We start from the raw sequence: 14193 nt of genomic DNA, 5'->3' as shown, positions 1-14193 counted from the left end.
GAACAAGGGAGGATCAATAAGATCAAGCAGGAGGCGCAGAGCGTGGGGGAGGGAGGGGAAGATGCCCCACCAATAACCAGTTGCTGGGACAGTTGGTTAACCTGCAAAACACCCTTAAAAAGAAGCCACCCAACAGCAGCTCCCTCTAACCCTATAGAGCCCTGTATTAAAGTTCGCAGGGGGAGGAGGTTGGTAGCACTTTTTTGTTCTGTGCAGGGCACACAGGGGACTGACTCCTCGGCAGCAGCGAGAGGGGGGAGGGAGCTCACTGCAATTGAAACAATGCCATCCTTCTTCTTACTTAGTGTCTCCTGCATCCTGCGGGCTGGGATGCTCCTTGCAAGCAGCAGCAGCAGCAGCAGCCCCGGCGAGGAGAAGCTGATCACGGTCCTGGTGCTGCTGCCCAAGGACAACAACTACCTGTTCTCCCTGGCCAGGGTCAAGCCAGCCATCGAGTACGCCGTGTGGAGCCTGCGGGAGAACGGGACCTGCCTGCCGGGCTACAGCTTCGAGGTCATCTACGAGGACTCCGAGTGCGGCAACCGGGCGCTCTTCAGCCTGGTGGACCTGGTGGCCCTGAAGCAGCAGAAACCGGACCTGCTGCTGGGGCCGGTCTGCGAGTACGCGGCCGCCCCGGTGGCCCGCCTGGCCTCCCACTGGAACCTGCCCATGATCTCGGCCGGGGCGCTGGCCTCCGGCTTCAGCACCAAGACGGGCGAGTACTCGCACCTGACCCGCGTCTCGCCCTCCTACTCCAAGATGGGCGAGATGTTCCTGGCCCTGTTCCGGCACCACAAGTGGAGCCGGGCCACCCTGCTCTACAGCGACAACCACGAGGAGCGCAACTGCTTCTTCACCATGGAGGGGGTGCATGTGGCCTTCCAGGAGGAGGCCTTCCACATGGCCGTGCACAGCTTCGACGAGCGCGGCCGCTACTTGGACCTGGAGGAGATCGTGCGCTCCATCCAGGCGGGGGAGCGAGGTGAGTGAGGCGGGGCCGGGGTGGAGGGCGGCCGGGAGCAGCAACGGCACCTGCTGGGGGAGGGGGGGATGATTTTCCCTTCCTGCCCCCGCTGGAGCAGCTTCGCCCGGGTCACCGGACACCCGCCCGACCCTCCCCTGCCCTCGGGCTGGAGCAGCTTCGCCCCACGCATCCCGCCCCTGCCCACCCCAGCTGAAGCCCCGTGGCTCTCATCGCCCCCCGCGCGTGCCTCCTGGGAGAGCGGTGTGCGAGCCAGCTCCCCGACCGCCGCGGCCGGAGTCTAGTGACATCACCCCGGCCATCTGCCCGCCAAAAAAACGTGGCCCACGCGCTCCCTGCCCGCAGCTCCGGTGCAGTCTCACAAACGCGCCTCGTGGAGAAGCTGAGCGCGCGGCAAAGCCCCCTGTGGGCTGGCTGCAGCGACAGAGCAGCCGCCTCCCGTCCTCTCCCGTCCCGCTCCGCTCCGGTGCCGAGTGGGCGTGAGACGCGCGCGATCCGGTCGGAGAGTCTGCAAAGCAGCAGCACCTCGACTGGTGTAAACGGCTGCACACGGTGCCAGGCGACAGAGAGCCCGCCTCAGTCACGGTGCCTGGTGGGGCGGATTCGCCCGGGCAGACGGTCAGTCATTCCCATAGTCATCTCGAAAATTTACCCTAAGCCTCCCCTTTAAAGGAAAGATACACCATTGTGTTAGTGCTGGAGCCGGTCTGATAAAGCCCCGTCTATCTGCTGCAGCTTGTGAAATGCGGGGACCGGGCGTGGGGCGGCGGGGAGAGGAGGTGGAAAGGGGGTGTTCTTAAAATCACCTTTTTTTGGTGGCAAGTCATTGCAATAGGGTTCCTATGCCCAGATGCCACCGTGGCTCATTCCCACGTTGACTGCATGGCATAGGAAACAATGAGGGGAGCCCTGGCTTTCAAAACGTGACGCTCCTAGAGAAGTCAGTCCAGCCAGTGGTTTGGTGGATGCATTCAGATTAGTGCTGCCGTCTCCCGTCCACGCTGTGCGTGCTCCGGAGTGCTCGCCAGTGGGACGGGTGTGCGGCGAGCTAGCCGTGTTCCACCGTGCGCTCGTTCTAGTCCTGGGTACCTGAACTGGGGGAGATGCCGGGCGTAGGTGCCTGGAAGCGTTGTCACAAGTAGCCGGCAGCTTGTCTGAGCTGTAACACAGCTGAGAAACAGCCTTTGATTGTCGCTGCCTTCAGCTGTGTTGCCGCTGGTAGCTGTCGGAAAGTGAAGTAAACTCATGGCGGAAGATACGGTGAAAGGCAAGTGCTTGATAAAGCAGATTTGGGTAGCAAGGCTCGGAAGCGGTGTGAAATCCAGAGCCGTATGCGCAAGAAATGATGAATAAACATGAATCCGATTAGAAAAACGCTCAGGATGAGAGAACACCTTTGGTCCAGGAGGAGTTAACCCTTCTGGCCTTGCTTTCACGCCTGCTGGATGGAGCTAAATCCTCGCCTATCTTTTCTTCAGCTAGCTCCTTACATGTCTTTGCATTTTCAGTTTTAGAAAGGGTATTAGTTATGTTTCCTCAGGTATACAATAGCAAACAGCATGCCAGGTTCTTTGTTCTAGTGCTTCCCCTAAAAGGTGACACATTACAAATGTGTTACTTGCGCATCGAGATAAGTAAGGGAGATTTTCTAGGCTATTTGATTGTATTACTGTGCTGCAAATATTTCATTCTCTGTTCTTTAAAGTGACCACTCACAGTATCGGCAGGGTAGATCTTTTGTGCCGTTTCCTGTTTTTATTCAGATGGGGAAGTTTTTCTCCCTTCAGGTCACACACTGATGGCTGTTAGGCTGCTTTAGTTCAGCACTGTGGTAGCTATCAAAGGAGCCAGTTATGCAAGTGGTTGGGGGTGGGATATACACTGCAGAAGCTTTACACTGGCTCTGCTGTGTTACTCATTGCATATGTATGTCATCTGTTATGCAGAGACACCTCAAGGGGCAGATTTCTCTGTTGGTCTGGGGCACTTGCTAAAGACTCAGTAATTCTTATTACGGATCTCTCTCTCTCTCTTTCTTTCTCTCTCTCTCACACACACACACAGGACAGAGTAATAGACAATGCAAGAATAAAAGAAACATAGAATGCTTTTGTGGTGTATTTGAGTATAAAAATTACTTAGAAAATTACATGTGGTTGCTGAGTAACTTTCTTAGAACGTGCAGGGAATTCTCCCTGAAATAGTTAACATGGACATATAGTTCCTTTAAGATGTATTTAAATATTAAAACATAGTGAGCCTTGCATCTCCTTACATCACGCTGAATTTGGCCCAGCATCTGAGCTGTATGGTACTCATTAGAGGGATTAATGCACATAAGGGTAGTTTAGACTTGTCCCTGGTGGTATTGGGAGAGGGATGACACTTGAAAGAGTTATGTTTTGCCCAGCTGCCTTGAAAAGATTGGTCATGAGTCTGTTCTCTATGAACCCACTGGCACCTCCAACTGAGTTAAAGGAGAGCAGAACCAGCCCGTTTGGGTGAAATCTTGGCTCTGCTGACATTAATTTGAATTTTGCCATTTACTTCAGTGGGGCTAGGATTTCACCCTTTTGTATTATGATGGTCTTTATTTTATAGTAGAAATCAGCTTTATTTCAATGAACTGCATTGCTAATAGGAGAGAAAATACATGTATCTGCCAAAAAGCAGATTTTCGATTGGACAGCAGATCTGTTTCTTATTCTGAAAGGTTTTTTTTTTTTTTTAGTGACTCTGCATATGTTCAAAGGCTGGGCAAAGAAGTTTTCCTCTTATCCTGCTGAATCTTACCAAGGAGATTCCCTTCCCCCTCACATATAGAAGCCCCATGGAGTATTGCATAAATAACAAAAGTATTTTGTGGAAGCAGCTAGTGGGGAACTTGTGAATTCCTAACTCTTGCATGTGTATAGTAATATTGCCACCAACTGTTAGCAAAATAACAGGGAGATAAGTGTCTTGTAAAACATCTTGAAAAAAATCACTCTTAGACTGAATGAATTGATTATGTATCATATATTAGCAAAAAGCTTGAAACATAATAGAACAAGTAATATATTTAGAATACACTGGATTAATTGCAAACCTGAATTAATTACTTATTAATTTATGCATTTGGTACACCGGCACATCAAATGACATTTTTCTGCTATAGGCAATGCTAATCTTGGATTTTTTTAAAAAAATTGTTTGTTAAAAGAAAAAAACAACAAAAAAGCAGAAACGTCAAAATATTCCAAGCTTGCACTATGCACTAATTGATAGTGGATCAAGTTAAAGAAACTCCCTCCCTAAAACTGACTGGAGATTTAAATTTTAAAATATGCACTTAAAACTATTTTTTAAAATCCCCAGTTAAATAGAATCTTATTGAGTGATTTTTTTTTCAAAACAAATACAAATCATGCTCCATATAACTAAGATGCATTAACCACACTGTATATTTGTATTGATGAAGTGTGTCTACTGGTGCACTGGTGATATAGTTACATTGATATGAATTTCCTGAACTCACTGGGCCTATGAGTTAATTGGTACCAACTGATGGATTCAGTTTCATTCCTGCTTACGAGAGGAATTTCTATAATTTCTCAGACGATTATACTTGCAACTGATTGTTTAATTTTTCATATATTTTCATTTTTTATTGAATGAGAGTGACAGTAACTGAAATCTTGATATAGATTCAAATTCTACTCATTTTACTCATGCAGACAGCCCCACTCACTTTGATAGCTATATGATTGACCTCAATGGGGCTTATGCACATGTTTTAAGTTAAGAACATGCCTATGGCTTTACTGAGTTGGGGTCACAGTATTAGTCTCCTTCTGTCATTCAGAAATGTCTGCATTAAAGAACTAATGGATATTAATGTTCCGAATACACTATATTCACACTATGGTGAAATGTTGAAATTGTTAAAATAAGGAAACCAAAATTCCAGTACCTTCAATGTCCTGGATTGCACATCCATAACAACACAGAGCACACCCTCCTGTCCTTTGCACACTCCTGGAGAGTCTGGGTGCTTGTGGACTGCCTCTGCTGCATAGTGGCCTTGTGTGTCTAGCTCTCTGCACCTGGCATACCTGGAGAGCTGCACCAGCAGGGTTGCCATGCTGTGCTCAGTGTTGTTTTGGATCCCATCCATGTGGTAGTGTTATCCCACGCGCCATGGGCAGAATCAAGGCCTAATATAGAAGTACAATACATTTTAAATGCTTCACCATGGTTGAGAAAGGAAGACAGCTTGGCAAATATGAATCTAAGCCTTTGAAAATGGTTCTTTCAAATCTTAAAGTCACAAAAAATTACAATGAAAAGTGAGTGCTTATTACAAAGATTGGCCTTTTTATTTTTAATGATTTTCAAGATCTATTTAACTGGCTAAATCTTTCAGTTCAGCAATAATTAGTTTAACAAATCTCAGTTGTGAAGAATGTAGTAGGCCTTTGTTAACAATGCTGGCTAAAACCCAGATACTACAAACAGTTAAGCACATGCTTAATTTAAGAATGTGAGTAGTCCCATTAATTTCAGTAAGACTACTCATGTCCATAGAGTTAAGCACTGTGTAAGTGTTTGCAGGATCAGGGCCTTAATCAAATACTAATATAGGAATTTCTTTGGTGTGTATATTTTAAACTGAAGAAAGTAGAAGAATTTTGTTATATGTTCTAGTAATTTATAGATATACACCAAATAAATCTAGTTACATTTTTACTTCATTTACATTTTTAAAAGCTTGCAAAAAAGACACACACACACACACACAACTTGTCTTTGGATTTTAGGGGTGTATTTCCTGTACATTCTTAAAAAAATGTAATCTTTGATATAGTCCTGCTGTGCTAAAACCACCTCCAAATAGTTAACATTAGTCCCCTCACATTCCTTTATCAGCACTCAAACTATGACCTATCAACACATTTTAAAGCAGAAATGTTTCCACTCTTCATTCCTGTTAGTCAAGATCATTAACTGGGGCAAGGGGAATAACTTTGATTTCACTTACGGGATGGGGATTTTATGGTAGATGTGAATTATGAAGGCAAAAGTCAAGAAACGATTGGAAGGGCAATTAGAAAGTGTTTAAAAGAAAAACAGCTCATCTTTCCACTAGGAACAGTGGGCCAAATTCATTTGTGATGTAAATCCAGAAATAATTTTATTCCATACTCCTATACCAAAGTTTATATCAAACATGATTTCCTTTTCTTTCCCTCTTCATGTAAGTGAATCACAATACTCATAAGTTATAGCTTGCTCTGGAAATTATTATAATAATTGACTATAGACATTAGGACAGATCTGTACCTGGTGGAACTTCTCTGAAGTGTAGGGGGTTACTCCAGGGATGAATTTGGATCATTATGCTTATAATGGAATAAACCCAGAACAGAGAGGGAAGAAGATGGATTGTGTGAGTAAAGATTTGGCTTGTTCGCAACTTTATTTTTTGAGCACAATTTGACAAGAAAAGTTGAATATGATTTTGATTGAGCTTTATTGTTTGTTTGAAAATAGCTGCTTCCATTGTTGGAGCTTTACCAAGCACATCAGTACTTCTTGGGAATGTAGGTTATATTTATTTTTAGTCAGTGCCGCTAACAACTTTTATTTTGATTTTTCTGATCAAATCTCATGGACCAAGCCATTAAACAAGCATACCTATATCATACCTGACTACCTTCTTTGGTTGGTGCATGTGTCATCCTAGGAATGGAAACAGAAAGCTATGCCTATACACCAACATGCCAAATATTTAATAGTTTAGCTAGTTTCACGTGTACTGTGAAATTATATGGCAGTTTATGATATCAACTGTTTACTATGAGAAAAGTACACTCTTGATGGAGGGGGAGGGGAAAGCAGGTTAGCCTTCCACAACTTGTATGCTGGGGAACTGACCTATGTGCCAGCATCATTAAGCTAGTACACAGGGAGAAACAGGGGAAGGATTATTAGATGTGTCCTTACACAGATGAAGTGGCTAGAAAAAGGGGACATGAAGGAACAATATACTATGTTCCCATTCCTATAGGCTGGAATAGCAGCTGCAATCTGACAGTGGCAGGTTGGGGAGCAGATTCTATCCCTGTAGTTTCCACTTAGCTCCCTGCACAAAGTCTCTTTACTCAGCTCTTGAATGGGAAGGGGGTGAATTTCATGCCATGCCTATTTACATGCCATGGGAGTATTTGACCAGGCTTGTCTCAAGATCATTGAACATTCCAGTAGGTTGTCCTTCTGCAAATCACTCGCACCAATTCTGACATATGGTAACAATATAGTATATCCCCTTCCTCTCCAGCACACAGTGCAAAACAGAATGCCAAGTGACCAGCTGCATCCTTCTATTTAGAATTTTGAAGTAATGTAAAATGTTGCTTGCCTCTTGGGTCTGATCTTCTAATCTTCTAGCATGGACTCTTGCATCTGGATGGAGTACCACTGAATAATAGCAGATTATATTTTAGGATCAGAACCTTTATCTGGCTTTTGGATAATTGATAAATGAGACATTGAGTCTTTTAACATTGTAACTGTTTTCCCTCAACACCATCAAAATAGTCAAAATGAAATTTTAAATATCATTTTATCATCTTTTTTCTTTATCCTGGAGTTATTTCATATTCACATGGAAACAGTAACAAGGGAGAGGCTAGAGCACTGGCCTGGGAGCCAGGATACATGCATTATTTTCCTGGCTCTGCCACTGGGCTGGTGGATGACCTTGGGCAAGTTGCACATCTGGAGAAGTCTCAGTTTCCCAATCCATAAAATGGAGATAATGATGCTCCTCTGTAAAGCGCTTTAAGATCTACTGATGAAAAGTGCTATAAAAGTGTTGTAATAAAAATTAAATGCACAATTAAACAAAAACCTCACCACATTACATGAATCAAGAGTAAGATAATATTCGAGCATAATTTTTTGCCTACTGAAGTCAGTAGGATTTTTGGCATTGACTTTAATGGGTATAGGATTGGCCTTTGGTTTATGTATTAGAGTCTCAATGAAAGCTGGACGCCTAACTCCTGTAGGCTCCTTTGGAAAGCCCAGATTTAATTGTTAGCCCAGTTCTCATGATTTTTAAACTGGTGGGAGGACAGTTCAGGTCACTGTCTCTGGCAATGCACAAGCTTCACAATCTGTTCCCAAAGGTTTCAAGAACAGCTTCTTATCTCTGTTTTCCATTTTCCTCCACCAGTTGTAATAATGTGTGCCAGCAGTGACACAATAAGGAACATCATGCTAGCTGTTCATCGACAAGGAATGACCAATGGGGACTACGCTTTCTTCAATATTGAACTCTTCAACAGCTCGTCATATGGTAATTTATTCTCTTCCTCCTCCAGTATGTTGCAAAACTTTCTGTAAACATGATAACATTTTTAGATTCATTAGTCTTAAAATATACCACTATTAGTCTTAAAATACACCATTATCTCTCCCTGACCCTGAGGTTACCCACCACTTGAATTATATTAGCAAGAAGGAAACCAGAAGTTCTGGATTTAACTACTTCTGGACTGATCTGTGGGAAGAAATTATGTGATTAAATGGTAGATTTAATATAGAAATTCCCTTACATTGAGGGAAAACTGCATCCAACAAAGACCTTTGTTATATCAGCCTGTTCTCGCTACCTTCTATTCTATTGTGTGTATTCTAATTCACAGTAGGTTGCTCCAAATTCCAGTCTTGTGATTGCAAGTATTGTGCCTGGAACAGCTCAACTCCTGTTGTGGGCTAGAGTGCATGTGACTGACTGGGAGGTAGGCAGCGGTGACACTGTGAATCCTAGCACAGAGAGTCATTGTTAAGGTAGTGAGGGGTTGCCTAGATCACCAGCCAGAAAAGCTTGAAGTCATAGGGTGAAATCCTAGCCCAACTGAAGTCAGTGGGAGTTTTACAGATTTGTACACTTGCCGGTGGCTGGAAACCATTGATCTAATAAATGGTCAAGTTTTTGATTGCACGTAATTTTTGCAGAGACACTACTATATTTAGTCTTGTAGTATCACCTGGGTGCACAGAAGCACAGTCTTGTTCACCCCAGTATAATGTAATCACATAACATGATGTGCTTAAATTTTTCAGTTGGTTCAGATTTCTGTGCCCCACACATAAATATACCAAAAAGGTATCCTGAGGTGTTAAGGTAAATATTTCACAAAGGATTTAGCACCGCAATCCCAGAATTAAGAGAACACTATCTGATTTCTTTGCCACTCACCATTTTTGTTTGTTTGTTTTTGTTTTTAAATTCTAACTTCTGATACAGCATTGTTTAAACAGCATTTTCTGAATTTTTTTATAAGTAATTCTTTTGGGAAAAAACATTTAAAGGATCTTTTGCTCTTTTTTTTTTTTTAAATGAGGGGCAAACTAACTATGAAGAGGAATCAATGAAATGGATGGTACACAAATTGCTATCAAATGCATAAAATAAACAAAATGAATACAGAATTTCTATTCCTCCTTTTACAAAGTTCTAGTAAACTATGTGTTACTGGAACTATAAAAAAGGTACAGAACTGTAAGACAGAATATGATTTACAAGTAGCTATTGCCCCATAAGGTCACACAATCACACTGCTCTTTTTTGTCCTTTGTCCTTAACATTTTTTATTTTAATTTGCAAAAAGGCACATTCATTGTTAAGGCTGCAGCAGTTGTGCTGCTTCATCAGAAAGAATTTTAAGTGCTGCTCCCAGACTCCATCCCCAAACCAATCTTTGAAAAGAATTTGAAAGTGTGTAAATTAATTTAGAAACTCTGTTAAGTAAAGTAGCTTCTCTCTTTCCACTTACAGCAGCTTTTCAAGTGAACATGTTTAGGTTAGACTGAGGTACAATCTTGTTCACATTTAGGACCAATATTACCTGAAGCCCCGCTTTCTATTGGAAAGCCAGGATCCCACATGTGTCATATATGTGGGATTGGGGAACTATGTTGCTTAGGGCATACCTTAACCATATTTCGTGGCTGTCAGCTGTTGTCATGCACTTTTCAGGGGTCTTCTGTGTGGACCTCATGGTAGAACAAAGCTTTTGTGCTTGATTGGTTACAATCTAGAATTGTGATCCCTGACTCAAGAGTAACTGTAGCTGAGAACCTCACAAGGAGATATTAGACAAAGAATGGATTGAAAAAGAGAAGATAGATGGTCAATAAAAATTAAAGAATTAAAAAATGTATGAACATTGCTAAGATCATAATCCACAAGGGCTACAGAAATGCAGCGCTTTCGCAGCATTCTGCTTTGGTAAACAAGCAACAGAGGCCTTTTTTGGGAAAGGAGAGAGAATGGAAGGGAGCTACCATTTAGTTTGGATCTCACTGCGGGCTAGACTGTGGGATCTTTATCCCTCATCTGTCCCTGTGCAGGCACATAGTCCCAAGTCAAGGCTGATAGAATGTTTGATACTTGGCTGCTGCCATCTCTGGCATTCACTCCATCTCATCCATCTCCATTCCCTTCCCTTTGTCTCAATTGACCTGCTTTCTGCCTGCTATAAATCAACAAGTTCCCTTAACCAGGCTGAGTGACCACATCCTCCCTCCTCTCAGGGTCCTATGTGTCTCCATATTCCAAGCCTCAACAGCTACTCACGTTCTGCAGTTTTAGTCTTTGTACTTTAACCACAACTGGCTTTTAGTTCCAAAAATAAAAATGGCTGTCTGGCTTTTAATTATTTTTAAGCATTTAAAAGCAAGTTGTTTAAGGACACTGTCATTCCTTCGAGGTTTCATTATTTATCAGTTCCACAGAACAGCCTTAGAACCTGATCCAAGGCGATGGGAGTCTTTCCAATGACCTCAGTGGGCTTTGGATCAGGTCCTTAGGGTTCAGCCAATGCACAGGAAGTACTCAGGACATGACAGGATCAGGCCCAGGTAGGCAAAGGCATTTTTCTGCTAATTAAAAACAAATAAGCTCTAAATTAAATTTAAAAATCTCTGGTTACTGTATAGGTTTACACTGAGTTCAGTCTCCCGCTTGCTGTGTCTTTGGGCAGATGCAAGTACAATGTATGCAATGGCACATTTGGAGTTGGGTGTTTGTTTTCTGCTAAGAGAAACTGGGCCTATCCTGCAGCCACTGTGCACATGGCATTCCCAATAATTTCAGTGGGAGAGCTGGGCGACAAGTGGCTACAAGATCAGGCCCTGTGTGACATCATTCCAGGGAATTACTTTACTCTTCTTAGAATGCTCGAAGTTAAAAAGGGAGTCAGTGGCACATTGACTGGGAACGTAACCCTTTAGTCTCCCTCTCCCCAGTATTTGAAGATGTTTTGTTCATATCTAGACTTGACTCCAGATGTTAAAAATAAGCATGCAAATCATGGGAATAAAACCTTATTGCTGACTGTTCAGTTAGGCTGGGCTTTTGACTAGGGAACATAATCTGTATAATTATTTCCAGGGCAGTGTGCCAGTCCCCCTTCCTATCTTGTTTCCCTAGCATCAAGGGGCATGTTTAATTCTCTTACATTAGCCTCACAGCACGTATGTCATAAATGTGACAATATCTTGTACATTGCTGTCTACCCCAAGCAATGTATAGGGGATATTTAAGCAGAAAGGGAGAGTGAGCCCTTTTTGCAAACTAGCCTGGAATTGTAAATATTTTTATTTCTCCCTTAGGAAATGGTTCGTGGAAGAGAGGAGACAAACACGACCTTGAAGCAAAGCAAGCATACTCATCCCTCCGAACAGTCACTCTACTGAGGACAGTGAAACCTGAGTTTGAGAGGTTTTCCATGGAAGTGAAAAGTTCTGTTCAGAAACAAGGTCTGAATGAGGATGATTACGTAAGTACTTGCTTATGAGCCTAGAGCTTTTAGCACCCTCAGAAACAGGCTCCTAATTAAATCAAAGGTGACAAAGTGTCCTAGTCTGCATCAGTCAAAAACACCTGGTTCAGTTGTGAAACTCACTGTTACCTTTGTGAACTCTCTCTGGTAAGATTTTTTTTGCCTGGCTAAAGAAAATTTCTTTGTGTTTGTCCAGTCATCAGGGAGTACAAAGGGGGAGAGGCAGGAGAAACAGGGGCTCTGCACCTCTCTAGTACTTCCATCTTTCATCACACTTCTTTTATTGGTAAAATATTTTCTTCTTTCTTGATTTCTGTATTCTCCATCTCATGCCATCCCTCCCATGTGCTTTTGCACTCCAGGGATATGAGGTCTCAGCAGCTTGTGCTATCCTGTTGTATCTGGTAAATTGAATTTTTCTTATTCTTAAGGGGAGTTGTGCCTTACTTCTCAGCTTATCATGCAAAAATTGTCTGTGTGGTTTTAACTGTCCAGATATCCATTGGAGGTATTCCACCAATCCTGTCAAGTAGTTTAAACCTAGAAGTACAACAGTGCTCCAAAGGGGGAGGTAAAATACTATATTTCTTGTTACCATTCACTTCAAAAGGAAGATGCTTCTGGGAATTAGCACAGAGTATCAGACACACCAAACGTCTAATGATCTAAGATCATTCCTAGATGTGTTACCTTCTTTCTCTCACACACACACGTTTCCTGCATGCACGCTCCCTGTGAAGGGGGAAACTTTTCATGGCCACTAAAAACACCCTGATGTGGCTAGAAGAGAATGTGGCCACATTAGAGCTGAAGTCTGGGGAACATGGTGAGGATGTGAATCCATTGCAGCAACAGTGCTCTGCAAGAACTTTCCCACCATCACTGTTACTGGAACTAAGAGTACCACATTTACACAGGAGTTCAATGAATTGGTAAAGTCAGGAGAAGCTTCTTGTTTGATGCATTCATGCACTATTTTATGTTCTTTTAATATTAATTAGAGGATTGGCATTATTTGACTTCTCAAAAAAGAAAAAAAAAACAAGGAAAGCAGCCACAGTAAATATATATTGTTTGAAAACTGAGATTATGGGCAGAAACATGAGATATGAAACAAAAGCTGCACGAATGTGCATGCTGAGTTAACAAACAGGAAATCTTTCCTGCAACGTATTGTACAATGTCAGTTTTCTTCAGAAAATCTACACTCAACATAAACCATAGAGTAGTTCTCACTGAAAATCTATCACCTATTTGTGGTTTTAGATACTGGGAAGGGTTATTTGAAATGGAAAACCTTTTACAGTCACAGATTGGATCATAATTCCAGCCACCTGAAAACATGCAACATGAAATAGCTAGGCTGTGAATCCTGGAAAGCCTGGTTCAGGCCTTCCTGCTACAATGAGATGGAAAGCATGACTTAGTTCCAATAGTGCTCCAACGATGGACACTGGAGTCTATGGGGCCCATTCGGACTTGCACATCTTTTTGCAGATGAAGTTGTAAGACAGCACATCTCCCACAGGATACGGGGATGATGGTGCCTTTCAAGGAGCTTTGAAGACTGTTAAGGAGAGCGACAAACCGTCACTCCCACGAGCAGGAACTGAAGACTTGCCCTGGTAGCCCCACCAGTCAAGCAGCCAGCCTACTGTTCAGGGAGCAAGAGCAGCCAAATGGCTAGGAAAGCCTGGTAGCCCAGCAGCTAGTGAAGCCAGCAGCAGGGATGTTATCAACCTGGTAGGAAGCCCATCTGCCCAGCTCTCAGGCTGAGATGGGTGGGGTAGGAAGGACAGTTTGGAGTAGGATGGAGAGGCACTCTGTGGTTCTGTAGGACATAGAGCCTGCTTAGATGTTATGTTTGGAGGACCATGCATATATCAATTCCGCATTGTGTTAATGCCTGGCTACAATGACGTTGCCAGCAAAATATGAGCTCTGTTATGACGTTGCAGAATTAGCACAATGTGTGTGAGAGATCAGCAAGCTCCCTCATGCTGGCAAACTGAAAAGTTTTTTGTTGGCTAACTTCCTTCTTCTCCAAATAGGAGATTCCCTGCAAATACATCCATGTTGCCAACAGTTCTTTGTTCACTTTTATCAGACCTTAGCTGCTTGAGCAGTCAGATCCCAGCACTGATAACATTCATTGGTTACGCTCCACAGTACAGAGTCAGGTGACCCCAAAGCGCTCTTGTATTTTGCTCAGAGCAGGGGCTCAGAGCTACAGGGAAAAGGGGATTGGCTACAAACACAAGTTCAGTGTGTACTGAAATTGTACTATTACTTATCTGTGCTATACAGATCTACTCAAAAACCTCACGTCAGTTTATCCTCCTGATTTAAAAAAAAAACAAAAACCCACTGTTTTAA

At 43.0% G+C, this 14193-nt stretch overlaps 1 protein-coding gene across 3 annotated transcripts in view; it reads left to right on the top strand.

Moving 5' to 3' along the window:
• Positions 1-14193, top strand: part of NPR3 (natriuretic peptide receptor 3) — a 61250-nt gene continuing 47057 nt past the window's right edge. For 2 of the 3 annotated variants that reach the window (XM_067545484.1, XM_067545483.1), the window contains exons 1-3: positions 1-982; positions 8202-8324; positions 11648-11814. In XM_067545484.1, coding sequence (XP_067401585.1) covers positions 283-982; positions 8202-8324; positions 11648-11814 — 990 coding nt within the window. In that variant the 5' untranslated portion in view covers positions 1-282. The remainder of the gene's footprint in view (positions 983-8201; positions 8325-11647; positions 11815-14193) is intronic. The other variant, XM_067545485.1, reaches the window with a different exon arrangement.

Source organism: Emydura macquarii, unplaced genomic scaffold (genome assembly GCF_026122565.2).
Source record: "Emydura macquarii macquarii isolate MOO-44397 ecotype Brisbane River unplaced genomic scaffold, CSIRO-AGI_Emac_v2 contig_1045, whole genome shotgun sequence".
NCBI lineage: Eukaryota > Metazoa > Chordata > Testudines > Chelidae > Emydura > Emydura macquarii.
The sequence above is the reverse complement of the archived record's forward strand: the minus strand, read 5'-3'. Positions and strand labels throughout refer to the sequence as shown.